General features: G+C 54.5%; 2 protein-coding genes across 14 annotated transcripts in view; one reads left to right on the forward strand and one right to left on the reverse strand.

Moving 5' to 3' along the window:
• Positions 1–262: 262 nt before the first annotated feature.
• CKMT1A (creatine kinase, mitochondrial 1A) lies at positions 263–9,397 on the reverse strand. Its single transcript, XM_048317511.1, has 9 exons — positions 9,157–9,397; positions 3,817–4,015; positions 3,390–3,485; positions 3,077–3,298; positions 2,501–2,586; positions 1,454–1,577; positions 1,172–1,306; positions 715–840; positions 263–513 (listed from the first exon to the last, which is right to left on the reverse strand). Exons 1-9 carry the CDS (start codon positions 9,303–9,305, stop codon positions 397–399), a joined length of 1,254 nt encoding a protein of 417 aa, XP_048173468.1. The 5' UTR covers positions 9,306–9,397; the 3' UTR covers positions 263–396.
• A 620-nt stretch (positions 9,398–10,017) lies between these two features.
• The window catches only part of PPIP5K1 (diphosphoinositol pentakisphosphate kinase 1), a 44,972-nt gene continuing 29,893 nt past the window's right edge, over positions 10,018–25,096 (forward strand). For 2 of the 13 annotated variants that reach the window (XM_048317505.1, XM_048317507.1), the window contains exons 1-15: positions 10,809–11,644; positions 15,452–15,626; positions 16,128–16,323; positions 16,416–16,506; positions 17,502–17,587; positions 17,821–17,975; positions 18,967–19,068; positions 19,356–19,517; positions 20,560–20,681; positions 21,126–21,227; positions 21,951–22,037; positions 22,471–22,546; positions 23,025–23,134; positions 24,083–24,168; positions 24,561–24,689. In XM_048317505.1, coding sequence (XP_048173462.1) covers positions 11,625–11,644; positions 15,452–15,626; positions 16,128–16,323; positions 16,416–16,506; positions 17,502–17,587; positions 17,821–17,975; positions 18,967–19,068; positions 19,356–19,517; positions 20,560–20,681; positions 21,126–21,227; positions 21,951–22,037; positions 22,471–22,546; positions 23,025–23,134; positions 24,083–24,168; positions 24,561–24,689 — 1,699 coding nt within the window. In that variant the 5' untranslated portion in view covers positions 10,809–11,624. Of the gene's footprint in view, positions 10,119–10,788; positions 11,645–15,014; positions 15,183–15,451; positions 15,627–16,127; positions 16,324–16,415; positions 16,507–17,501; positions 17,588–17,820; positions 17,976–18,966; positions 19,069–19,355; positions 19,518–20,559; positions 20,682–21,125; positions 21,228–21,950; positions 22,038–22,470; positions 22,547–23,024; positions 23,135–24,082; positions 24,169–24,560; positions 24,690–25,096 lie in introns of those variants that run through there. The other 11 variants (XM_048317497.1, XM_048317499.1, XM_048317500.1 and 8 more) reach the window with 11 other exon arrangements.

Here is a 25,096-nt window from a genome sequence, read left to right on the forward strand (position 1 = left end):
GAGACCTTCCAGGGTCTACTGCTCAGTGTGGGACCTGAAGCCATGCAGCACTTCCTGGCCCTGCTGCACCGCTCCTGGTACCAGCTGCACGGGGAGGTGGCCAGGGTGATTGGGATGGGGCAGGGGGTGCAGAGCCCATGTGTGGTGGTTGTGAAGCCTTGTGATTGGGGGGAAATCCGAGTGGTGCCTCTGGAGGGGGACAGGGCGCTGGGAGGTCAGTGGGGTGGTGAGTTCTGGGGTAAGAAGAAGCCTGAGCCATGGCTACAGCAGCGCATGTTTATGGGGTCTGACCTGACGCATTGTGGGTAACAGGATGCAGCAACATGCTGGGCACAGAGATTGCACAAGCTACAGGGGGACCTGGGTCCCACAGCGCTGCCGCTGCCACAGTCCCACTCAGTGCCGGAACTGTGGCAGCGGCGAGGGGATGCGGATATCCTGCCCCTTCTCCAGCCGCCGCTCACAGTCGATCAGGTAGTTCACACCATCTATCACCAGCTGCACCAATTCCACCTGCATCAGGAGCACAGATGTGGTGATTGAGGGACTGTCCTGGGAGCCACCCCAGTAAGGCATTTGGCCAGTCCTGCTGCATGCAGGGTAGGCACTGCCACTCCCAGCACCCACATGCTGGCCCCAGGCCCATGTGTCTGCATGGGCCTGTCATGCAGACACATTCCAGAACCTCCCTCCCCAGCTCTGTCTGGCACCCACCTCTGACTTCCCCAGACGGTCCAGGTTGGAGATGTCAAAGATGCTACCTTTGGCTGCAGTGTCCACGCCACCCGTCCCACGCTTCTGTAGCCGGAGGTTCTCTAGGATCTTAGGGAAGCGGCTGTCCTGGTGCCCAGAGAAAGTGTCAGTGCTCAGCAGGACCAGCAACAAGGGAGTCAGGGCTCTGCAGCTGGACGCTCCCTGGGGCAGCAACCTGCTGCTCACAAGATCCTGTCAGTGGGTCACCAACCCCACCCAAAGTCCTGCCCTAAGCAGAGCCAGGCTGATGCTTGGGACCCAGGCCTCTCCAGCCAGGAATGCAGGCAGGGCTGGACCTTATTCCTCCTGGGGGAACCTGAGCGTGGTCCAGGGCTGGGTCCCATGCTGTCCTGCACCTTCGTGGCTGAGCTCCCCACAGTCCTTGCCTGGCTCACCCCAAAACTAGCCATGGTAATACCTTGCTGAGCAGTGGCAGCTTGATGTGGACACCTGCTCGCAGCCCTGTGCCCAGGTTAGAGGGGCAGGTCAGGATGTAACCCAGCCGCTCATTCCACATGAACTCCCAGCCTCGCTCCTGGATTAGCCGCTCCACCTGAATTAGAGGCACAAGCAGTCGTTCGGCCCTGGCCATGGAGCACCCAGCCCTGGCTGTGTGCAGAGGGCCAGCACCACAGGAGCCCTGCCTGCCCCTCTCTGCCTGTTCATGGGGCTGGCACAGCAGAAGCTGTTGGACACTCACCTCCTTTAGGCCCCGGCAGAACCGCTCAAAAACACGCTTCATGTTGCCCCCCTTCTCCATGGAGATGACACGTGTGTGGTCCTCCTCATTGATCCAGATCAAGAAGGTCTTCTGGTGGTTGTGCCTAGGGACAGGGCAGTGTTTGGCTGTGCTGGCAGCTTGCAGAGACCCCGTGCCCTCTCAACTGTGCCCCTTGTGCCCCTGCCACCATGGTGCCAGTGCTGCCCTTGGTTCCAGTGTGCTGACTGCACCAGGGTGGGCAGCGAGGAGATGCTCTTGGAGATGGGCCAGTGCCCATCCACATGCATCACTGCTGGCAATGGGAGCTGTCTCCAGTGCCTTGGGCACAGGCGGGCGCCAGCGTGGTGGTGACCCAGCCTGGACTGGGGACAGCAGCATGGCTCCTGCACCATGCAGGCAGCGGGAAGGGGCTGTGAGGCATGGGGTGTGTGCTGGAGGGCTGGATTAGGTGCAGCTGGAGCTGGGGACCGTGTGTGCTCTGGAGGTGTTTTCCATATAAAGGCACAGTGTCAGCGAGGGTGGCATGGGCGGACACGTGTGCCGGCTGTTGCTCTGGGGGAGTGTGGGATGTTGCATGGCTTTGCAAAGATGCTGGGGAGGAGCAGTAAGATGTGACCGTGGCAGGGTAGGTTTGGTGTCACACAGAGTGTGCAGAAGCCAGGAGTGCTGGGGATTACCCAGGGAGCAGAAGGCAATTGCAGGTTTTTGGCAGCCTTAGAGTGCAAGGTGCTGCAGGATGGGGAGAGCAGGCAGGATTGACAGCTGGGACTGGCTCCACAGTCCCCCTTCCCAGTACCATGCTGTGGTTTGTGTAGGGAACAGTAGATTGCTGACAGTGGTGCACAAGGAACTCCCAGATGAGGCCACAGAACCCATGGTGAGCACAGCCCAGGGACACTGGTGCCACGTGCCAGGGTCTGTGGTGTGGCAAACATGGGAAATGTGGGTGGCAAGGGTGAGATGGATGGAGCAGTAGCATCATCCCCCATCTCTGCCCTGCTGCCTGGTGCCAGGGCAGATCCTCACCAGATCCCTCGGGCGTCAGGCCAGTCCCGAGCCATTCCTGCTGCTGTCAGGAGCGGGGACACCGGCTTGTCAAAGAGGAAGTGGTCCTGGAGGGAGATAGAGTTCATGGGCTGACCCGGGCTGCATGGCTGGAGCCAGGGCACCCTCACTGGTTCCAGTACTCCCTGTCTCACTGGTCCCACCTGCCATGCAGGAGATTCACCACAGCTCTCCCAGGCAGGAGCCCTTGCCTTCCTGGCCTGGGAGGCAGAAGGTTGCTGGTGCACAGCCCACCCTGTGCCAGGGGCTGGTGGGGCACGAGCTGAGTGCCACAAGCCCACCTTCCTCTGGGCATGGGCAGGGACATGGGGGCAAGAGTCAGGGGTGGCCATGAGCTGCTGGGGCTGACTTCAGAGAGCTCCTGGCTCATGAGGACTGAGCAGCACCGTGCTGTTGGGCTGCCTTGCTAGGCCAGGGGTCCTGGTTGCACAAGACAGCAAAAGGACGATACAACCTCCCAGAGAGGCAGTGCCAGGAAGGGGTCCTGCTCTGCATGCACCCGGGGAGGAGGGCTGGCCAGGAGCTGCACTGACTCACATCAATGAGCTGCTGTTGCTCCTTCTCAGTCATCTCACTGAGACGGTAGTACCGGCCCGCCAGGTCCCCGGTGAGCCCGCTCAATGCTTCCACAGTCACTTTCTCCACCTCTCGTCGCTCGGCGCGGGTGCAGGCTGGCGGCAGGCTCAGGCCACGGATGCTGCGCCCAGTCCGGACCCGGGACGAGAGCACATAGCGCTCATCAAACTGGCCAAACTTTATCTGGAACAGACAGGATCCACAGGGGGTTTATGGGGTGGCTCTGGTGCTGGCAGGGCCCTACCCCAAAGGCCCCACTGCCCAGCTTCTGCACCTTTGTGGCATCCAGGTCTGTGGAGTGCTTCATGGTGCGGGGGTTGTATCCATTGTGCCGCTCCTGAATCACAGGGTCAAACAGGTCGGCAAACACCTGAAAGCAAGTGGGAGAATGTACAGCAGACCCAGTGCTTCATGAAGCCCGTGCCACAAGCCCGGCAGGGCCACACTGCCAGCGTTGGGGACAGTGTGTCCTGCAGTGCAACAGCAATCCACAGGGCAAGTGGAGCAGGAGGCTGCAGGACTCCAGGAAGAGCTTCTCCAAAGGAGCCCTGTGTCCTGCAGGAGCACATGGAGACTTTCCAGGGGCCTCTCCAGCTGCTCAGGGCAAGAGGAGGTGGGGAGTAATGCCCCAGGCTGCTGGTTGTACCATGGGTACTGGGACTCCTCTGGCTGCTGCAGACAAGGCTCTGGCTGCCACTCACCTCATAGGTCTCTTCATCACCAGCTACGATGCCCACAGTCTTGATGAAGGGGTGGCCAGGGTTGTCAACGCCAGTCTGAATGCACTGGTCCAAGGTCCAGCCATTTGGGGTTGCCTTGTCACAGAGCCTGGCGTAGATGCCTGGCGTCAGGTTGCTGGCCATGCAGTTGTTGTGCTTCCGCAGGTCGGGGTACTCAGCGCTGTGGGAGGGGACACCAATGAGTCCTTTAGGGCCAGGGGACCCTAGCACTTGTACCTGTGCTCCACAGAGACTCTTGGTGCAGGTATGGGCAGGGGAACTCAGGGAAGGGTCAAATTCTCTGCTTATCCACAACAGCTGGGAGCAGGGAGGCAGTTACAGGTGTTGCAGGGCAAGGGCAGGGAGCAGCCCCAAGGGCTGGCACTGAACCAAGACAAGAGTCCACAAGCAAATCTGGACCAGTCCTTAGGGAGTGGCTCCTTATCAGACACACAGCAGGGCCCCAGTGCGGGAGAACCTGCCAGGCGAGCAGTGGGGCCATGTGAGCCCACTGCCACACTGAGCTGCCAGGGCAGCTGGGCTGCAGAGGGGGGGTCCCACTCCCCTTATCCTCCCTGGGGCTGCCCTGATGCCAGCTCAAATGGAAGGGGGCTGCTCCCTGTCTGCTGATGCACTGGGTAGGGGAGGCAGGGCATGTAGTCAGGCTTGCTTGACCCCTGGACCCCCGTGCCTCTGCCCCCCCGAATGCTGTGGGGCAGGAGATTGGCTGACCCTGATCTGCAGCCAGTGGGAACCACACAGTCCCAGTGCAGTTTATTGTATTAGGGGGATGCTTTCCTCTAATCAGCTTAGTGGGAGGCTGTCCCTTGACCTCATTCCCACTTTAGACAGGCTTTGTACTTGTTCTGTGCTTACCAGGAGATTGGCAGGGCAGGACCCTGCCAGCGCTTGCCTTGGCCAAATCTCTCTCGAGGGTGCCTCCACTCACCTTAGTGGGACAGGACTGGCCCTTGTCAGCCCAGGAGACCTGGCTGGTGGCTGGAGGGGGTTCTGCATCCCTGGGGACACCTGTCTCCCCTTCTGAGAAAGGCCTGCTTTGGGGGTGACATAGCTTGGGGGGGATCCATGTGGGAGAAAAAGTGCCTGGACTAGCGCAGGTCTGGCTGTTGGGAGCAACAGTTGGACATCAGCACTAGCAGCAAGTCCTGGCGCCTGCCTGTGCTCAGTTCCTGCTCTTGGGCTGAGTGCTCACGCTGGGCATTGGTATGGCTGCCAGCACCAATCCTGTGCTGCAGTGCAGAGCCCTGTGGCTGCCACTGCCTCCTCCCCTGTGTCTGCAGGCCAAGGAATGTGGCCCTTCGCCCACAGCTTGGCTACTGCTCATGGCTTCCTGTACTGTGCAGAAACAAAGGGAGGTAGGGCTGCCATTGCATCATGTGGGGAAGCACTAGCAGCTCCTGCCCGGACCAGCACAAGGAGGCATTTGCTCCAGACAAGCACTTGTCCCAGGGCTGAGGGCTTCTCCCAACCCACACACAGACCTGTGCCCTGATGAGATGATCCAGCTAAGAGGCTGATGTGGCATGCATGGGATGCAGCCTGTCCTGGCCTCCCTCACTGCTTCTGCCCCTGTCATCTGCTGGCCACTCTCTCCCCAGGGTGACACACTTGTAAAAAGCATTTGCTGATCAGAATGGGACACTTGGATAGGTTGCTCCACTGCTCCACCATGGGTCATGCTGCTGGGCATGCCAGGACCACTTGCTGTGCTTTCTACATGACAGAGGATGCCCTGGAGCAGTAGAGGTTCCTAAGGAAAGCCAGCTTATTCCCAGCAGGCAGGAGACTGCTATGGGTTGAAGCATGCTGTCTGCCACAGCTGTCTACACCTTTCCTGAGGTGTTCAGCATCCAAACCCTGAGACTCCAGGCTCTGCCTGCAGGTGCTGTGCCTGCTGCAGTCCTGACCACACTGGCTGGAATGCACCCTTCCCTGAACAGCCCCAGACCACAGCCAGCAAATCAGGGCAAATCTCTTCAGCGTTTCTAGAGCACCTGAACTCAGCTGGATGTTGCCAGGACCACCAGGGTAATGCCGGGGTGAAGGTCCTGAGCACCTGGCGCTGTGCTCACCGAGGTGCCACAGAGCCAGTGAGGGAGGCTGTGTCCAGGCTGGGACTGGAGGGCTCTGGCAATGGCACCACACTCCTGCCATGTGCTCAGGGTGTCCAGGGGTCTTCTGTCATAATGTCAAGATGATGCTGCACTTGGGCTACTTTGACCCCTTGGTTTTGGTCCCCAAGGCTGGTTTTAAAATTATGACCCTTTCAGCACCATATATTTTGTTCCCACAAACAAAATTTTTGTTTTGTGCCACAGCACTGACTGATATCTTAAAGGTCTTTTCCAGCCTCAATGATTCCATGATTCCACAGTTCTGTGGTATTGTGGGCTCCTGCCTGGCTGCAGAGGCTGGCAGAATGGATGTCTGCCAGGAGTGCAACTCAGCACTGCCGCCTACACTGTCCTGTGCTCACCTCAGCCTGCTGTCCTGCCCATGACCTCGGGGTGCAGCTGCCTGCAGCAGCTGCCCTCTCTGCCCTTGTGCAAGCAGGTGCCTCACCCCAGAGCAGACCTGCTCAGCAGCCAGGAGGGATTATTAGCCCGCCGTCTATTGACTAGGCAGCTTCTCTGGAAGTGACAGCCACCTGCACCTCCCCACAGCTCTTCACCTCTAATCTGGTAGCCTCCAGTGCCCTTCCTGGCACCACTGGCTTGCGGTGCCCAGGCAGTCCCAGCTGCACATGCCTCTGGAGAGGCATGGGGGTGTGTGGGGTGAGCAGCAGACCCTGTGTGGCAGCATGGAACTGGGAGCTGGCAGGTTGCTGCAGGCAGCCAAGCATGAGGCTTGCTTATGCAGGGAGGAGGGGACTTGGGCTTTGTCTGGAGATGCTTTGGCAGGGAGCCCCAATGTGGTGGCCCAAATGCAGTGCCATGCCTGTCGTAGAACCCACCTGGCAGAAGGCACACGGGGCCCATTTCTCCTTGAGGTGGGAATGCCTGTGTCCTCCCAGCATGGCCATTTATACTACAGTACTTCTGACAGGAGGCTGCGTAGTGTTGCTCAGAACCCTCAGGGCTGCTGTCAATGTCTCTCATTTTTTAACTTAAAGACTAGAGGGGCAGAATCCTCAAGCAAGTCGGCTGCAGACTGAGGGATTGCAGCTCACCCCTAGGGCTCTGTTTAGGTTCTTTTCAAGTGTCAGCACTGTCACAAAAACATTCCCATCTGAACAGAACCCCCCAGGAGGCTCATTTTACCACAGCCCCACCTTGATTTCATCCCCTCCTGATCTGATGTCTGTATCTCTGCAGTTGTTCAGAAAGCTGGAAAACATCCCACCTCTTGGGAGGTAAATAATCAATACCATCCGGCCTTTGTCATTCTATGAAATCACTCAGTTTCTGTCCCCAGCTTTCTGTAGTCCAACGCAGCTTGCCAGAGCGCCAATGCCAGCTCCTTGCCAGCCCTCCACATGCACAGGGCTCCCAGCCTGCAATGCAGCACCACAACACACTGCTCTGACTGTCGGCATTTGGTGCAGAGATGGCAGCAGCTGCCGGTGTTCGGAGCAGCAACGTGCTGCCTCCTTCCCACCCTGCTCCTCCCCTGTGCACAGTCTCTGCTGGCATTGGGATGGGCAGGAAAACTCAGTCCTCATTTTCCTGGCCCGCCTCTAGGCTGTGGTAAGCCAAGCAGCTGTTGCCAGCATAAGGACTGGCTGGTGGCCACCATGTCCCTCTCCCCTTCTGGCCCTGGCACCATTCCTACTCTGCCTAGGCCTCGTGAGACACAGGCAGTTACTGCGTCCAGTCCTGTTTGGTGCCGTGCCCCTCTATGCTCCTCAGGGCTGGCAGCACAAACACTGGGCAGGACCAGCCTCCGTCTCCTCCAGCCACACTTGCCATGGCAAGCGATGGTGAGCAGAACTATGGGAATGTGAGGCACCTGGCCCTCCCAGCCCGGCTGGGCTCCCAGGGACAGCAAAGAGCAGTTTGGAGGGGAGTGACGTGTGAGCTTCTGGTCTAGATCTTGAACCTTAGCATTGTGCTGCAGCTGTGACACTTATCTGGCTTAAGGGATCAGGCACCGGGTGTGCAAATAGGGCCAGGGCTCTTTCAGAGCCAGCATTACCTCAAAAGCACTCCTAAGCCAGACTGTGGCCATGTATGCGTCCACTTGGCCCAGCTCAACTCTGTGCCTACCTCCCAGAAGTCCTGATTGCACATCTCATTGTTGTCCAAAATCTACCCATGGGGCTGCTTGCTCAGCACCCACGGGTCCCTCCAGTTCTCCCTTTAAAAACTGGCCCAGAGAGGGAAGAGCCAGGACCTGCCAGCAAAGCTTTTCTTTTCAATAGAGGAGTCCCTGTCCCAAAGGCAGGCGCGTGGGAAGGCTGGTACAGCCAGATGAGGTCGGGCCAGGGGCTGCTCTGACACCAGCTCCCACAGTCAGAGATCCTGGGTGTTCTGCCAGCAGGACAAAATGGACCCTTTGCTCCATCCTGTTCCTACCAGGACATTGGCAAAGTCTCCCTGGCTTCTGTTGGGCCGAGCCTGGGGTATGTCCCCACTGGCACAGGGGGTCCCAGCACTGCTGCCTCCCAGGCTGGCCCGTCTCCCAAACAACCCCCATCTCTGCCCTTCCTGGTCATCCCGGGAAGTCCCCCGGGACCCCAGTCCAACTGCTAAGCATTTGTATCCTCCCGCTCTCGCATGCCCCCGGCTACAGCGGCTTGTCCTGGTACTCTGGGACCACCCGGGGCAGCTGGCAGCTCTGGGGCGCCCTGCCTGGACCGCAGCACCCAGAGCCAACCCCCGGACACGGGAATGTGCCCGGGGCGGCCCCCGCAGCCCTCACAGTCCCTGTCAACGCGGGTCCCGTGAAGGGGGCCCGCGGCAACCCCGCCGAACCCCGGAATGCCGGGACCCGCGCTCTCTGGTCCCCGCGGGACCGCGCCCGGGGCGCGGCTGTGCCGGTGTCCTTGTGCGCGGGGACGGCGGGGCCCACGCAGCCGGTGACCAGCAGCCCGAGGCCAACACGGCTGAGCCCCTGCGGCCGCCCCGTCCTCCTCGTCGCCCGGGGCCCCGGGGCCGACGGGGCTTGGTTCACGGGCCTCCCGGTCCTTCCCGCCATGGACGAGCAGCGTCCATCGCGCCGCCCCCATAAGCCGCTCCGGGACCCGCCGCCCAGGCTCGAGCCGGGGGCGGCCCCCGCGCCCTCCCCCGGTGCCGGTGCCGCATGGATCGTTCCCCGCCCGCCGCCCCCCGCCCGTGCGCCCCCGCCGCCCGCGCACATTACCTGGGCGGGTATCGCCGACGCTGACGGTCGCCCGCGCTGACCGAGTCCCGGGCGAGTAGGAAGCCGGCGGCGAGAGAGCCGGCGCCCACCATGGCCAGGAGGCCGGCGGAGCGGCGAGCGGAGAGAGCGCGGGCGAAGGTGCTGGCCATGGCGGAGCGGCGGAGCAAGCGCGCCGGGGCGGGCAGCGGACGTGAGGGGAATGGGAACGGGAATGGGAACGGGAACGGCGGCGGGGCGCGCGGGGGGCGGGGAGCCGGCGGGGCACGGGGGGGGCCTGGCGGCACCGCCACCTGCTTGGCTGCCCCGCCCCGCCACGCCCCGCCCCACCGAGGCCGCCGCCGCTTTCAGCACCGCTCGCCGGACAGCGCCGGAGGGGCGGCTGTGCCGAGACGGGCCGGCTCCGCACCGGGACCCACGCCTCGGAGCCCCTCGCCGCGCCCCGGGGCGAGGGGGAGCGGCCGAGTCAAAGTTCGTCCACCTGAAGCCGGGAGCGGCGACCGCGGCTCCTCGACGGAATACGACCCGTGATGGGTCGCGGGGTCGGGGGCCGGTTCTCGGCGGTCACCAGCCCTCCTGCAGTGCTCCGTGCCCGCCACACCCGCAGACCCCCGCGGGACGGGAGCTGCTGGCGCACCGCTGGGCTGCTCCGGCACACGGGAAGCGGCCGCCCGGTAGAACCGCGCGCCCAGCCCGGTACGGCCGCTACGGCCGCGCGTCCCGCCCGGTGCAGCCGCGCGCTCGCCGTTGCAGCACGGACCCGGCGCGGGGCTCGCGCCCACGTGCGCGCGGCGCGCCCGGCCTTGCTGCAGCTCCCGCCGCCGCCGCCAGGGGCCGCCACGCTGTGCCCGCTCGCGTCCCGGCCGGCCCGCCTGCTCCGCGCCGATTGGCTGCCTGCGGCCGTCAGCAGGCGGTGATTGGCTGGCGGCAGCGCCCGCAGCGCAGGGTGCGCTCGGAGGCCGCAGGTGAGCGGAGGGAAATGGCGGCGCCCGGCGTGGCGCCCCCTGCTGCCGCCGGCGGGGGCAGGGGCGGCCTAGGGGCCGGGGACAGGGCCGGGGCCGGGGCGGGAAGCGAAGCGAAGCGAAAGGCGGGGAGGGGTACGGCGGTGGGTGGCGCCGCTGCTGGGCCCTGTCTGTCGGCGGCTGTCGGGGAGCGCCGGGTGGGCGGCAGCGGCGGAGCCACGGGGAGGCGCGGCCCGGTCCCCTGCCGCCCCCGCGGCCCGCCGCCGCCACTCGCCTGTGCCTGCCGGGCCCGGGGTCCGGCCCCCCACGGCGAGGGAGCTCCGCCCGACGCGGGCGCAGCGGCGGGCGCGGCTCCTCCAGGCCGCTCGGGGCCGCCGCGCTCGGCCTGTACGTGCCGGCGTGGTGCTGGTGCCTGCCCGCTCTCGGAGCAGCGGCGGCTCGCCGTATCCGTGGCTGCTTGCGGTCGCGCCGCTCTCCCGACACGGTCCCGGTCCCGGTCCCCGCCCCGGCCCCTGCCCCGCTCTCCGGGGCCGCTCTCTCCCCCGAGCCTGGCGGGCTGGCGTTTGTGAAGCCCTCACGGTGTGCGCGGGGTAGAGCGGCAGCGGCCCCGCCTGCAATAAACCCTCAGTGACAGTGACCGTGTCGGGGGAATTCCGCTGCTGAGGAGTTTCACGCTTTACAGACTCAGGAAACGCATTAAATATTTAGTTATGAACAGTGTAAGACACGGACGGGTCTCGCCGCTATGCGCGGTACAGCACTGCTCAGTGTGCGGGATAAACCAAGATTCTGCAGCAGATCATGAGGAGGAGGTGAGCAGGAGCTGTGCAGTGCCCCGCAATACTCAGTGTTCCCCTCTGCTCCGCTCGCCGTGTTTGCAGCTGTTGTATCCGGCCTCACTGAAAGTGCTGCTTGAATAGACTGAACTTGACTTCAGCTTCTTGGCTGTGAACACCTTGAACGCCTGTGTTACCGAACAGAGGGATTTCTCTGATACACCGTGTTAAAATAGTTTTAATTATTAACCCTAGAATAGGTGTTCTTCCTGTTCTGAAGCAATTGAGTGCCCATGATAAGAGTACAGCTTTCACCATTTTTAAGTATGGAATTAACCTTAATGCAAAAGCCCTTGTGACAGTAACTCTCTGTCTATCACTGGTCATGCAAAGTTGCTTTGCTGCTCAGGGCCTAACCTTTCAGAGTTGGGTTTTTTGGACTGGTTGGTTGGTTGTAGGGATGTCAGTAGTTTCAGGTAGATCTACAAAACATTGCCAGCATTAGTGTTTTAAAATGCCAGCTACATGTATTCTTAGAAGTCATGATCCTACATGTACCTGACCTGGCTTGGCTAGGCTGTGAGTCTCTAAGCTGGATCATCCTTGCAGACTTTCTGGCTGCTGGGGTAACCCAAATTCCTGCCACCGGCAATATGATGAGCCGTGTTCCTGTCCGTCAGCCTGGCACTACAGAGACTGCACCTGCATCTGCACCTTTTGTTTAAAAACCAAAATGAAACAAAACCCTGACAGGTAAACCCACTCTTTGGTTGGTTAATGCCCACTGAGCACAAACTTAGTACAAGACCTAATCATACCTTCTCTCTTAAATGTCTGGTACCTCAGAGGCAGGGCACAAAGAATCTCTTTACTTTGTGGGCACCTTTATCTGAACAGCACCTGAATGACCTGCTGGGGAACTGGAAAACAATTTACTGTCTCATTTCTTATCACTAATACAGGGCAATCTAGAGAGCTGAATCAGTCCAAGGACATTGGAGGCAAGGTCTATGGCTCCATTTAGGGTTGTGTGTCAGCAGGTTTGGATTGCTGATTGGGTGATTATGGTAACCTTTGGTATGACTGTGCAGCAGATCACAGCTGCCCTTCTTGGAAGTGCAGCAGGGAAGTCTTTAGCTGCAGCGGCTGGCATGTGCTTCCTCCTGTGTCTGTGACAGGACTACCAAGCCTGAATATTCTGACTCAAAGCCAGAATCATCTTTACCTTTTGTGTGCATGTGCCGGAGCTGCATTAATGCTCTTGTCTCCCTTGGATGACACAGTCAGCAGCATAAACTCAACACTGAATTTTCTTGCTATGATTAGTGAGAGGTGAGGCCCATAGCACTCTCAGCAACTGGGAACTGAGCAAAATCTGTGGCTTCCATGAGCAGTTAGCTCATGTCAACAGGGACAGAACCATCGTCATGCTGTGGTTGGTGTGAAAAGGTTCGAGCTGTGTTCCGTGCAGGAACCTGTAAGGGTTCCATAATGGCAATTGCCACCCTCCTGGCATATGAGCCCTGTGACAGTTCAGCACTAGAGCTGGCTCAGGTGTGGTGGGTAAACCTCCTGTCACTGTCCTTAGATACCAGAATAGAGCTCCACTTGCCTGTGTCCATTTAAGAGCAACAGTCTGAGTTTTTGATGCCTTAGTTATGCCTGTAGCTGAAACTTTTGTTTCATTAAGAGCTTGTAGTTGCTTGGTGTAAGTCTACGGTAAGGAATCTGCTTTTAAGAAAAACTAGAAGAAGGTTCTGGTTAATGCTCTCCCCACACCTGAAATCATGAGGCTTTCCTTGCTGACATCAGAGCCAGAATCATCTTTACCTTTTGTGTGCATGTGCCGGAGCTGCATTAATGCTCTTGTCTCCCTTGGATGACACAGTCAGCAGCATAAACTCAACACTGAATTTATGCCTGATCTATCAGCGGCTGTCAGCTTCAGTGAGGCTCTGAGTTTTTACCTGATTTGAGTATGGTATCATGGCCTTGAGACAGAGCTATAGAGCAGGGAAGAGAATTTTTCTCTGGGATAGGAGCAGGAATGTAGAGAAGTTGGTGCTTTCTGAGTTCTTAGGGCAAAGGTTTTCCTGCTGCTTGATCTTTTTTTTACAGGAGGGAGGGGAGAGTAAGGGATTGGAGAAAATAACCCTCCTCCTCCTTTTGCATGGTTTGCTTCACTTCATTAAATCATCAGCCATCAAGCTGATAGTGTACCTGCTAAGGGCTCATTCTGCACTGGTGTGCTGAGGCAGAGGACACAGGCATGAAAATGGTTCCTGAGTATCTTGGGAATCCTACTCTTGTCCTCCTCTGGAGGTAGCAGGGCTATGTGGAGTGCACAGTGAATACCTCTATAGCCTGGTCTGCCAACGCTGTTCCTCCCACTAGCAGTGAGCACTGATGGCGAGTTACAGCTCTGACTGTTGCTGATCGAGACATTTCAGTGCCAGTTGTGTGCTGTGCTTTGAAGATTTTGTGGGAGCAGCAGCACTGGGCTTGGTGCATGGGAGTAAGATGGAGGAGATCATCCTTGGTGTGGTATGTAAGAAGTCCAGGCTTGCTGTGTCCCCTGTGTGGTTTCTGTTGGGTTGGTGTCCGCTCCCCCAGCAGATCCAGCGTGACAGCTGATGGGCTTGTGTACAACCAGTGCCGGGTACTGTGGCTGCGGGTCCTTGTCTGATGCACTTCTGCTCCAGCATTTTGTCTGAACACTTACCTGTTACATTTCCTGCCCTTTCTGGGACCGCGCTGCCTTTCTGCCTGGAGGCCTGCATTATTCTACTCTTATTTCCAAGGGGATTTCACAAGCAGCTGGATTGCTCTGTGTCTTTTGCATTTCCCACCCTGCTCAGATGAATTGAGGCAATCTTCTGTTGTTGTTCCCAGTGAGGGGGTTCTTGAGTGCCCTGATGCCGTGCTGACAGCAGGCTGATGACTTTGGGGTGTGCCTCCTATTGCTGCTGGAGGACTGGGAACTGACAGCTGTATGTGGCAGTGCAGTCTCGTGCTGCGTCCTGGCTGTAAGGGAAGGCATCACTAAAGACGAGGAAATTCAGTAACGCTTAATCTAGGGAATGCTGGAAATCATGTGAGAATGTGAGAAGCAACAGCAGAGAGTGTCTCATGTCCAGTTTTAGGAAGTATTTAATAACATGAGGTGTTCACAATGTCCTCTCCTCAACGTTGCCCTCACTTACACAGGAGGAATGCTTTTGGCCACTTTATAATTAGGAAAAGCACAGTGAAAGACACCTGCTTGACACTTGTGTGGGTGCGGCTTAGGTCAACAGTGAACAGCTGTGTCCTTGGCATGTACAGGTCAGTTGAATGGTGTGTTCAGACTCTGTCCCTTCTGGGGCAGGCAGTGCTGCTCTTGTAGGTGACAGTGGAGGACATGCTCCTTTCCTGGAATTTTTAACTCACAGCATATATTCAGCAGCTGGTCAAAGGAAGTGATTGTTCCGCTCTACTCTGCACTGGTGCAGCCTCACCTTGAGTTCTGGGGCAGTTTTGGTTACTGCAATATAAAAAACACATTAAGCATTAGAGAGCTTCCAAAGGAGGGCCATGAGGATGGGAAAGGGTCTGGAGAGGCCTTATGAGGAGTGGCTGAGGGCACTCAGCCTGGAGGAGACTGAGGGGAGACCTCATTGCAATCTTCAACATCCTCCCGAGAGGCAGCCAAGGAGCAGCTCCGATCTCTGCTCTTTGTGACTGGTGGCAGGACCTGAGGAAACAGCTGGTGCTGAGTTGGGGGAGGTTTAAGTTGGGTATCAGGAAAAGGGATTTTTCCCCAGAGGATGGTTGGGCACTGGAACAGGCTCCCCAGGGAAGTGGTCACAGCACTAAGCCTATCTAAGTTCAAAAAGCCTATGGACAATGCTCTCAGGCACATGGTGGGATTCTTGGGATGTCTGTACAGGGCCAGGAGCTGGACTCAATCTTGATGGATCCCTTCTGTGTTTCTATGCCAGCTTGCAAACCCAGACACTCTGAGCTGCAACCCAAACTGTTGCTGATGCTCCCTGTGTTCTCTTTTCCTGCCAGAGTTTTCACTTGTTTTCCCTCCTCCCTGCAAACTCCTGCACCCCTCAAACTGTTCTCTCTGTTACTGTAGGTCTTCTTGAGCTGAAAGGATGAAAATTGGCAATTGGAAAGTCACTGTCACTGACCTGAGCTTTATCCTGACTTCTGGAGTCCCAGTTGATGTTGTTGGGCATATGAGTCTGCAAGAGTGTCCCCTGTGCCTGTCCATGATTTAGGCAGCAGCTGGACATGCATCACTGTAAGGGTTACACTATTTCAGTGCTGGTGATGACACTGTCCCAGTGCAAGGGGGTTAATTGGAAAATGGAGCTGCTTATCTAAAATGTTCCAGAATTCCAGATCCCCTCCCACCCTGAGAGTGTCTTCCTATTTCCTCCTTTTGTGCTGGGCAGCACCATCCCTCATGCCAGATCAGTCCCTGCCCTCCCCACCATCACTTGCTTCCATCACGCAGCTGGCCCTGGGGATTGCCCTGCATCTGACCCCTTTTGCACACTGTAATTCCAGAGCGGGATGGTTGGCCACCGAAGCTGCAATGTCGTCCCCGACGACCTCCAGTGAGGGAGAGAACTCCACTCCCAGGTTTGTTGTCGGTTCCAGAGATGATGAGACAGAATTTCTGGGATCAAACATGAAGACAGACGAAACTGATTTCTTTGAAGATGATGAAGAGGAGGAGTCGGTAAGGAGGTCCCAGCATTCTGGGCTGGAGCACCTGTGCAGAATCCCTGTGTCTCAGCCAGGTTTTGCATGGTTACTGCTGAGGCTGCAGGTAGTTGGGACTGCAGGGGACACAGCACCTGGCTGTGTGGCACAGCTGCGGGACACGGCAGTGGCATTTATGATAGGACACATTACGTCATGCTGCTGTGCTCACTGCTTCAGGAAATCCAGCGTTTTTGCTTGCAGACCTGATTTGGGAAAACTAGTGGATTTCTTTGTTCTAGAAACTTAACCTGACACTCCTGTAAACCTTTCTGTTTCACCAGGGAGATTTTTGAGGAAAACTCTGGCACCTGTGAAAAGGGCAAAGGTGTCTCTGCAGAAAGAAAACATTAATTTTTTCTGTAACCTCCAGAAACAGTATGCAGAAAAAATGATCTCCAGCTCCTGGCTGCTTTTGGCCCCTATTCAGTGTTATATTAAATGCTACTAAAGTGATCTCTGTCTTCCCCTCTGTCAGCTACCAGAACGGCAGATCGTGGTGGGAATCTGTGCCATGACCAAAAAGTCCAAGTCAAAGCCCATGACACAGATTCTGGAACGTCTGTGCAAGTTCGAGTACATCACAGTGGTGATCATGGGGGAAGATGTTATTCTGAATGAACCGGTGGAGAACTGGCCCTCTTGTGACTGCCTGATATCCTTCCACTCCAAAGGTAACGCATCTGTAGCAGGCCTTAGCCTGCTTAAGCTGTGGGCAAGGGAGTTTCCTTTCAGCCTTCCCCTCTGTCCTCACCCTGTATTTCAGGATTCCCCCTGGATAAGGCAGTTGCTTATGCCAAGCTGTGCAAGCCATTTCTGATCAACGACCTTGATATGCAGTATTACATCCAGGACAGGTGGGTGTCTGTGAGCCACTAAAGACCCTTCCCTCTTCCTCTGATTCTTCTCAGCGTGCTGTGCAAACTTCATTTTTCTGGTCACAAACAAGTGAGATGAGGAGGAAGGGGACCTTAGCAGTGGCTTTTTGGGGTTTCCCCAAAGCATGGAGGGGAATGGCTTTGAGGGTAAAACCATTGAGATTATGTAAAACCATGTTTTGTTTTCTGGTGTAAATGTCTTGTAAGGAGTGGCTGGGATGTAGGTAGTGGAAGAGCTCTCACAGAACAAGGCCGCCATGACTAAAGCAAAAAGACTAGTCTCTAAGCAGGAGAGCCAAGTGGTGAGCTGGGGCTCTGGGTCAGAAACTGGGAGCAAGGCTGGGTCAGAATCTGTGGAATGTGTGTTGGTCAGACATGTGAGGTTTCTCAGTCATCTGTTGGTAGAGGCCACCAACAGCCACGTACTTCAGCTCTTACGCCCAGGCTGCTTTGGCTGTGTGTGAGTAGGGCTCCTAACAGATCCTAAACCTCCTGCCCTGTCTTTGGGGTGGTGAGTAGTGTTATGTGGGTGCTGGCAGGCATCCCAAGGTATAAGTAGTGAAAGAACTGGGGTTTGTCCCTTGACACGAAATGAAAAAAGGCTCTGCTGCTTCTGCCTGGCCTGAGCACTGGATAGCTTGGCATGACAGGGCGCTCGACAAGAGGGCAGATCTGGGCAGGTGGTGTGTACTGGGTGTGCTGCTGTGCTCTGGGCACGTGCTAGTAATTGAGTGTCCATGTTTAGGCCAGGTAGAGATTTACTCTGGGGCTTTTGTGTCTGGAGCAGAACTGAGGCAAATCCCATAGCCTGTAGGACTTGTCCAGAGAGCATATGCTGAGAAGTACCTGCAGTCTGTCTTGATGCTTTTTTGTGTTCATTTGACTCTGTTCTTCATCAGTGGGAGTGAAGTGTTTCCCTTGACGTGTACTGAGGACCTTCTAGACTCTTCTCACACTGCTTCTGTCCTCTACAGGCGTGAAGTGTATCGGATCCTTCAAGAAGAAGGAATAGACCTGCCCCGCTATGCTGTGCTCAATCGAGATCCTGACAGACCAGAAGGTCGGTGTCCAAGCTCTGCTGAAATCCATTTCCTCAGGCTCTGCTATTTAAGATAGTCTGCAGAGAACAGATACTGGCAGTCACCTCGAAGAGGCCTGACTCATAAGTCTGTTGGGTTTTTTTGTGGGCAAAGGTCCCAAGGGCAAAACCATCTGATGGGCCTGGAAGGGGCTGTGGCTGCACTAGGACTGCCTCACCTTTCCTGATGTGCTGCTGCTGTGCTCTGTCTTCAGAGTGCAACTTGGTGGAAGGAGAGGACCATGTGGAGGTAAACGGAGCTGTTTTCCCAAAGCCATTTGTAGAGAAGCCAGTCAGTGCTGAAGACCACAATGTGTATATTTACTACCCGACGTCAGCAGGTGGGGGCAGCCAGCGGCTCTTCCGTAAGGTGAGGAGGGGTCTCCAGAGCTGGTGTTGGAACCAACAGATCTGAGACCCATGTGGCTTCAGGAAGGAGTGTTGCAGCAGGTGAAGGGGAAGGGAAGGTTTTGTCTTGGGGAAGTTTAGACCTTCTCAGAACTTTTAGTTCAACCCCATCTACCTGGGAACCACAGGAGGACATATTTCAGTGGTAGTGCTGGCTTCACCTTCCCCATCCTCTTGGTTACCTGTATCCTGTAGTTATGGAGCACTGTGTCCCTTTCTGAATTGCATGCTGCTTTTTCCAGATCATTTCCTGGGTTTATCAAGATGAATTTTTCAAAAAACCTATGTTCCTGTCCTTTAACATCATTCTTGCCCTTCCCATCTTAGAGTAGCCTGCACATGTGATAAAGGCAGTATTTATTCCTAGATTCCACAGGAAATCTGCCCTTACTCACTTCCCCCACTTTGCCAGTGAACAGTTATAGCTGTGATGCATCTTTTTTCCAATCAGTTACACATCTGCCATTAATAATCCTAAAATGATTGTTCCTTTAGGTAAGATACAGGCATGTATCCAAAGCCTCACTAGAAATGAAAACAACATCATCCTCGATGTTGATAAGATCAGTCATGGTCCTAGAAGGAAGTTAAATTGGTTGGATTATCACCTGTCGTAATTAATTTTCATTTGCATATTAGTTAGGCTCCTAACTTTGTAGGTCTCCGTTCACTTTTTTTTGTTCCATACCCTTGAAGTGATTTGAGACAAATTAATGGTCTATAACAACTTTTCTCCTCTTCAAAGCCTGGAAAATTACATACCTGCTGCCTGCATTTTACAGTTTCTTTTGTCCTCCATAAATACGTGTGCTGTAACAGCTGGGGGGCCTAAGATGCCAATCCACTAAGTCTGCTAAATTCTCTACATATGGGATGAAACTTCTGCTTTTCTGCTTCCATCTAAGAAAAGGATCCCCATGCTCTTCCCTGAGGTGTTTATTCTGTGCTCTCAGATTGGCAGCCGGAGCAGTGTGTACTCCCCAGAGAGCAGTGTGAGGAAGACAGGCTCCTACATTTATGAGGAATTCATGCCTACGGATGGTACTGATGTAAAGGTAAGGAAAAGCCTGGAATGGTGCCTTCCTTTGCCAGGCCTGGGGGAGGAGCTGAAGGTTCAGCGGTTCTGCTTAGTCCTACTTAGGGCCTGGAATGTGTGTTTAAGCTTTGTGGTGCTGACTGTGCAGTTTCAGCCCCAAAGCAGGGAGTGGATGCTCTGTAGATCACAGCAGGAGGAATGCGTGAGACCATGTCATCTCCTTTTCTGTGTCTGCAGCAGAAGTACCTTCTGGAAGCTGCAGTTAGTCTTGGTGGCTATGTCAGGTGTAACTCACTGTATTTCCAGGTGTACACTGTTGGGCCGGACTATGCCCATGCAGAGGCTCGCAAATCCCCTGCTTTGGATGGGAAGGTGGAACGGGACAGCGAAGGGAAAGAAATTCGTTACCCAGTCATGCTGACTGCGATGGAGAAACTTGTTGCCCGTAAAGTCTGTGTAGCCTTTAAGGTCTGTATTTTCTTCCTGTGCAAGCAGGACTCCACAAATGTCTGATCCATGTCAGGGTTGGTGTTAAAACTTGTCATCCTGGCATGTCTCAGGCGTGGCAATCCTCCATGCCTGATGCCAGTTGTTGGTCCTGCTGGCTGTGGCAGTTTGCTGGGCAGAGGTGACTGGGAAGGCAGGAGGGCCTGCAGCAACTGCCCTCTGTGCTGGCAGGTGCCTGGTGTCCCACATACATCTGAGCATTTAATACTGGGTCCTGAGCCTGCTGCTCTCCATCTGATCTGTGCTTATCCTGTTTTGACTGTTTCCTGTGTTTGTTTATGTGGAAGATTTGGTCTTATTTTCTTGTTTTTCTTTTTGCATTTTGGTACTTGTGTTTGGTTTTTTTGTTTGTTTGGGCTTTCTGTTTGGTTGGTTTTGGTTTGGTTGGTTGGTTGGTTTTAATATGGCTCTGGTGCAAATTGATGTTTTATTTTACAGATGGGTAGAGCGAGTATGAGTCTAGGTATAGTTTCATGGCATGCTCAGCAGTGTCAGTGCAAGAAGCACTGGGCTCCTTGTTCCTGCCCTGCTGCAACTGGCACCCCATGCAGTTGGGCTGATGCAGATTTGATCTCTTTTCTGCCTTGTAGCTTTTTCCGTTTAGTAATGGGTGTCTTTGCCTGCAGCACTTCTTGTCCGTGCTTGTCAGTCTGGTTTAAAATGATTGGATTTGAAAGGAAGAGCAGGATATCCAGGAGCTGCTCTGTTTTAGGCCTTTAGAGCTCTAGGAAGTTGGAGGTTGGCCCTGATGGCTTCATCTGGGGGCTTGTGGGTATGGCCTTTGGTACAGCAGTGAAAGTGTAAAGGTCTGACTAATGGCATGTGTTCACACTTGTTCAAGGCTTGTGAGGTGGGCATGGAGTGGAGGATGGCTGTAGCATCAGTGGGGCTGAGCTGAGCAGCGTTGGCTGGCTCTGTGTATGCCCTGCTGGCAGGGTGGCTGCTGTCCCCCATGCCTCCTTACTGTGTGTCCAAGTCCCATATCCTCTGCTTCCTCCTGCAGCAAACTGTGTGCGGGTTCGACCTTCTGCGGGCCAATGGCCACTCTTTTGTTTGTGATGTGAATGGCTTCAGCTTTGTGAAGAACTCCATGAAGTATTATGATGACTGTGCCAAAATCCTTGGGTATGAACAATCCGAGTTTTGGTAAGGTGGTAAGATAACTCACGGCAAAGTAAAATGGAATGTGGAGTCCCGGTCAGTATGTCAGAGGAGTCTGCAGGTGGTTCATGGGAGTCATTTGTTCAGCTTAGCTCTTGGAGGTATGGATTATTTTCAACCCCCGGAGCTCCTGCCTGCATTGGCATTAGCTGTCTTTGTCTACAGCTAAATGTATCTTCTAGGACTTTTCATTTCATGCTAAGCCCAGTTGTGGTATTGGTGATGTGAGGGAAACTGGTACCCCTTTGGGGTGCCCTAACTAGCCCACAGTGTGATAGGTGTCTCTGCAATAAAAGTGAGGGGAAATTCTGTGGCTCTCCTCACATCTTTCAGCAGGACTGCTATGGAGGAGGTGGAGAACCAAGGGAATGGATTTTCTTGTGAGTGTTATATTTTGATTTCTTTCAGAAATATAATAATGCGGGAATTGGCTCCCCAGTTTCATATCCCCTGGTCCATCCCAACAGAGGCAGAAGACATCCCCATTGTCCCCACAACTTCAGGCACCATGTGAGTACCTGCTGTCTTCTCTAAAGGATGCCAGTGATGGCTACATGAGGGACAAAGTGTGAGCAACCCTGTCCAAGGGCTTGATACCACAAGCAGCATGACATCCTCCAGCTGCTGTCCTGCTTGCAACCCTTAAATGTTTGTGGAAATGCTTAGCTATGCACATGGAAGTCCTGACAGGTTGGAGATTAGTTGTAGGTTTGATGAATGCAGATGACCAGTAACTGAAGAAATTACAGAAACTGCTCACATGGCTTTCAGAGGATCCAAATTCTTCGTCAGGACAGGAAACAGATCAGGACAGATGCTGTAGCTGGCTGTTGCATGGAGAAAGTGCTTGTTGAGTTACCAGTGAAATGGGTGGAAACACTTAGCTGAAATATTCATATTACCCATATGCTTGGCAGCCCCGCATTTGATACCTTTGGCCTTGCTAGTTTTCTACCACATAAGGTTAAAAGACCAAAGGCAAAAGTTTCTTTGTGATCTTCAGCATACTTTGTACACTGGTATGAAACCAGACAACTTGGTAGTGTCTGCAGAGCTTTGACTCTCTCTGCAGCTGTGGCACTCGTGCCTGGTTTAGTCTGGGAGAAATTCTACCCCTGCTGAGGAAAGCAGCTGTCAGAAGAATGGAACTGAAGGACCAATGGGAAGCTTCTTCCTGGTGGCAGTTCTGGAGTGTAGGGGCACATTTGTCATCCTTATCTTGTGTTTCCCCAGGATGGAGCTTCGCTGTGTTATTGCAGTCATCCGTCATGGAGATCGCACCCCAAAGCAGAAGATGAAGATGGAAGTGAAACATCCCCGGTAAGAGCCAAGGGAAGAAGGTGCTGTGCTGCTGGGAAGGGACAAGGGCCTTTTCTCTAAACCAGGAGCAGGAGCAGAGGGCTGAGTGCATAGGAGGCAGTACTTTTTCCTGGCCCATCCAAGCAAATGCTTTCTGACTGGTTGAGAGATCCCCCTTTCCCTGCAAGGATCCTGACACCTTCTGTGTGAATTCTGGAAGGGAGAGTGAAGGTGTGCTAGGTGCTGAAAAGGGAAGTGCCCCACTAATTGGGAAGCTAGTATCTGCTTCCTGGTTGTATACAGAAAGACACTTGTTTTTTCAGAATCTCTGAAGCACAGGGAGGAGCCAGCAGCCTGCTGGTTCACCCTGAAGAACAGAGTCTGAATGCTCATGACCCTCCTTGTATTACTGAAACAGCAGAAAATGGATCAGCATTCTTTGTTGTCTGTTCAGGTTCTTTGAATTATTTGAGAAATATGATGGTTACAAGACAGGGAAGTTGAAGCTGAAGAAACCAGAGCAGCTACAGGTGAGTAAGTACATTTTGGGATTACTGTGTGGGATATGCAGGTAATACAGATCTTGCTGCAAGGCAATTCTTTGGGAGGGTGAAAACCTCCAAAAAAGCAACAGTCTTTGTGCACACTCAGCTGGGTGACAGCAGGAGAGCAGAACAGAAACATCTGCTGGCTGATGCGCACACTGTAGGATGGAGATGACCTGATGCAGCTTGCCCACCAGCTGTGGTTGCCTCTGGTGACAGATGGGTCCATGCTAGGGAGTGGGGAAATTGGAGGTACCTGCTTGATTCTCAACAGGGCTGTAGCACAGCATGGGGATGAAGCAAACTGCGGTGTGAAAGTTTGTCCTGCCTGAGCTGTGTCTTACGAAATGACATGCTTCTGAGGAGTGTCTGCATGGACCTGATGCTGGGTGACGCTGTCCAGGAGGCCTTGCAGGAGTACACTGGTGAGTCTGAGGCAGAATTGCTCTCTGCTCTCCAACAGGAAGTGCTGGACATTGCACGGCAGCTTGTGGTGGAGCTGGGAACCCACAGTGATTGTGAAATCGAGGAGAGGAAATCCAAACTGGAACAGCTGAAGAGTGTCTTGGAGATGTAAGCATTCCTATCTTGGGGCACTGTGGGTTTGCCTCAGAGCATGTGCTGCGGAAACAAGCTGTGCTGCTGGTGTCCTGGCCAGCTGGTGCCTGGAGATTGGGGTCTCCTCTGTCCTCTGTTAGTAACTGTACATGAAAAGCACCATGCTCCTAACCTTTTCTCCTTGACATCAAAACCATGCTGATCCTTGTCCCAAGTGTGTCTGGTGTTTGGCTAAACAACTTGCGACAACGCTGAGCGTTCTTTGCTGCAGGAGAGGAACTGGGGTCCTGGAGGGACCACGTTGATATGAAGCATTTTGATGTATTTGGAACAAAACTTGTTTTAAATAAGGTTGTCCTGGTGCCAAAAGTTTAGCAAAAAGGAGCTTGGCAAACATGAAGAGATGTTTGTGTCCTCTCAGGTTTTGTATAGTCAAAATAAAAATATGGTGGTATTGACATCTTTGAAACAAAACCAGGGTTCCTCTCAGGACTGCAGCTCGCTGTGGCACACACAACCAGCAGCCATGTTCAGGTCGTGTCTCTGGAGCACAGAGGAGGACTTTTTGCTGTGATTCCCTCCTCTGCTCTTTCTGCTCATTGGAAACATGGTTATCCTCAAAGCATCTGTCAGAGTGTTTTTTCTGTGATCTCATTCATTCACTTGTTAAAGATGTAGATAGAGTTTAAAGCCCTAGTGAGGAATGACAGCACAGAGTGCTCTTGGTGGAAGAGCAAGGGAATGGATCTTTGAATTTTGTTTGAGGGCGCTGTTTGGTTTTTTGTGGGGGTGTATGCTGGGTCACAGGGAGATGACAAAAATAATGTTTCGTGGCTATGGGGGTTGTGGCAGAAAGTCTTTTGGCTGTGCTCTACTTTTGCTGTGTACTGCCTGGGGGCCTCTGGGCAAAGGCTGGGTGGAGTTGGTTTGTTTCAGGGTTTTTTTTTCCCTCCCTTGTTACAGGTATGGACATTTTTCTGGCATTAACCGTAAGGTTCAGTTGACCTATCTGCCTCATGGACATCCAAAAGCTGCAAGTGAAGATGAAGGTAAAGAAACCTGATTTCTACCCTGATCTTTAAGCCCAGAGTTCAGGTGTGAGTGCAGCTACCCTACCTGTATAGGCCTCTGGACGTGCAAGCAGAATTGATGACCCATATCTTATCTTTGCTCACATCATAGAAGGGTTGGAGTGATGCCAGCACACCCTGGTTGGCCCTACAGGGCTTGCACTTCCAATTTTGTGAATGTCAGCCTATACCTTCAAAAACTAGTGGCTCTGAATTTCCTCCTTGCTGGTTTGCTTTCTGAGGATTTTGGGTCAGGCTTGTATTGAGAACACTCTGCAAGGTGCTGATGACAATCTCTTCTTCCACCCCTCCTCTCTCTCTGCAAGCTCAGATATGAGAGCTGATGTAGTGAATACCTGTTTGTCTCCTAGAAGCTCGTCGAGAGTCCTCCCCCTCCCTTCTCCTGGTGCTTAAGTGGGGTGGAGAGCTGACCCCAGCAGGAAGAGTCCAGGCTGAGGAGCTGGGGCGAGCTTTTCGCTGCATGTATCCTGGAGGCCAAGGTGAGTTTGTCCAGGTACCTCCAGTCCTGCCCCATGGCTGCCAGGCTGCCCAGCCCAGCTGAGACTTGCTCAGGCATCTGTGACTATATACGTCCTCTGGGATTAGTTTTTGTTCTTTTGAGTTCGCATGGTAGGGATAAATAATTCAGGTGAGTTTTGCACCCAAAAATCCCTAAGCTGACCAGAGAGGTCTGCTGCAGTTGTTAAACTTCAGTGTGTCTTGGAGCACAACAGCTTTCTACACATAGTGTGCCAGGATTCAAAAAAGACAGGTGGTTCTAATAAGATACATTCTGATGCAGCAAATACAAAATTTATGGATGTTTAACAAGGAATTTAGGTCAAATGTAGAGAACAGAGGAGATCTGTCTTGGAACACAGGTAATTCTGTCCTAAGACAGGAGAAT

This window comes from Corvus hawaiiensis, chromosome 13 (genome assembly GCF_020740725.1).
Source record: "Corvus hawaiiensis isolate bCorHaw1 chromosome 13, bCorHaw1.pri.cur, whole genome shotgun sequence".
Lineage (NCBI taxonomy): Eukaryota > Metazoa > Chordata > Aves > Passeriformes > Corvidae > Corvus > Corvus hawaiiensis.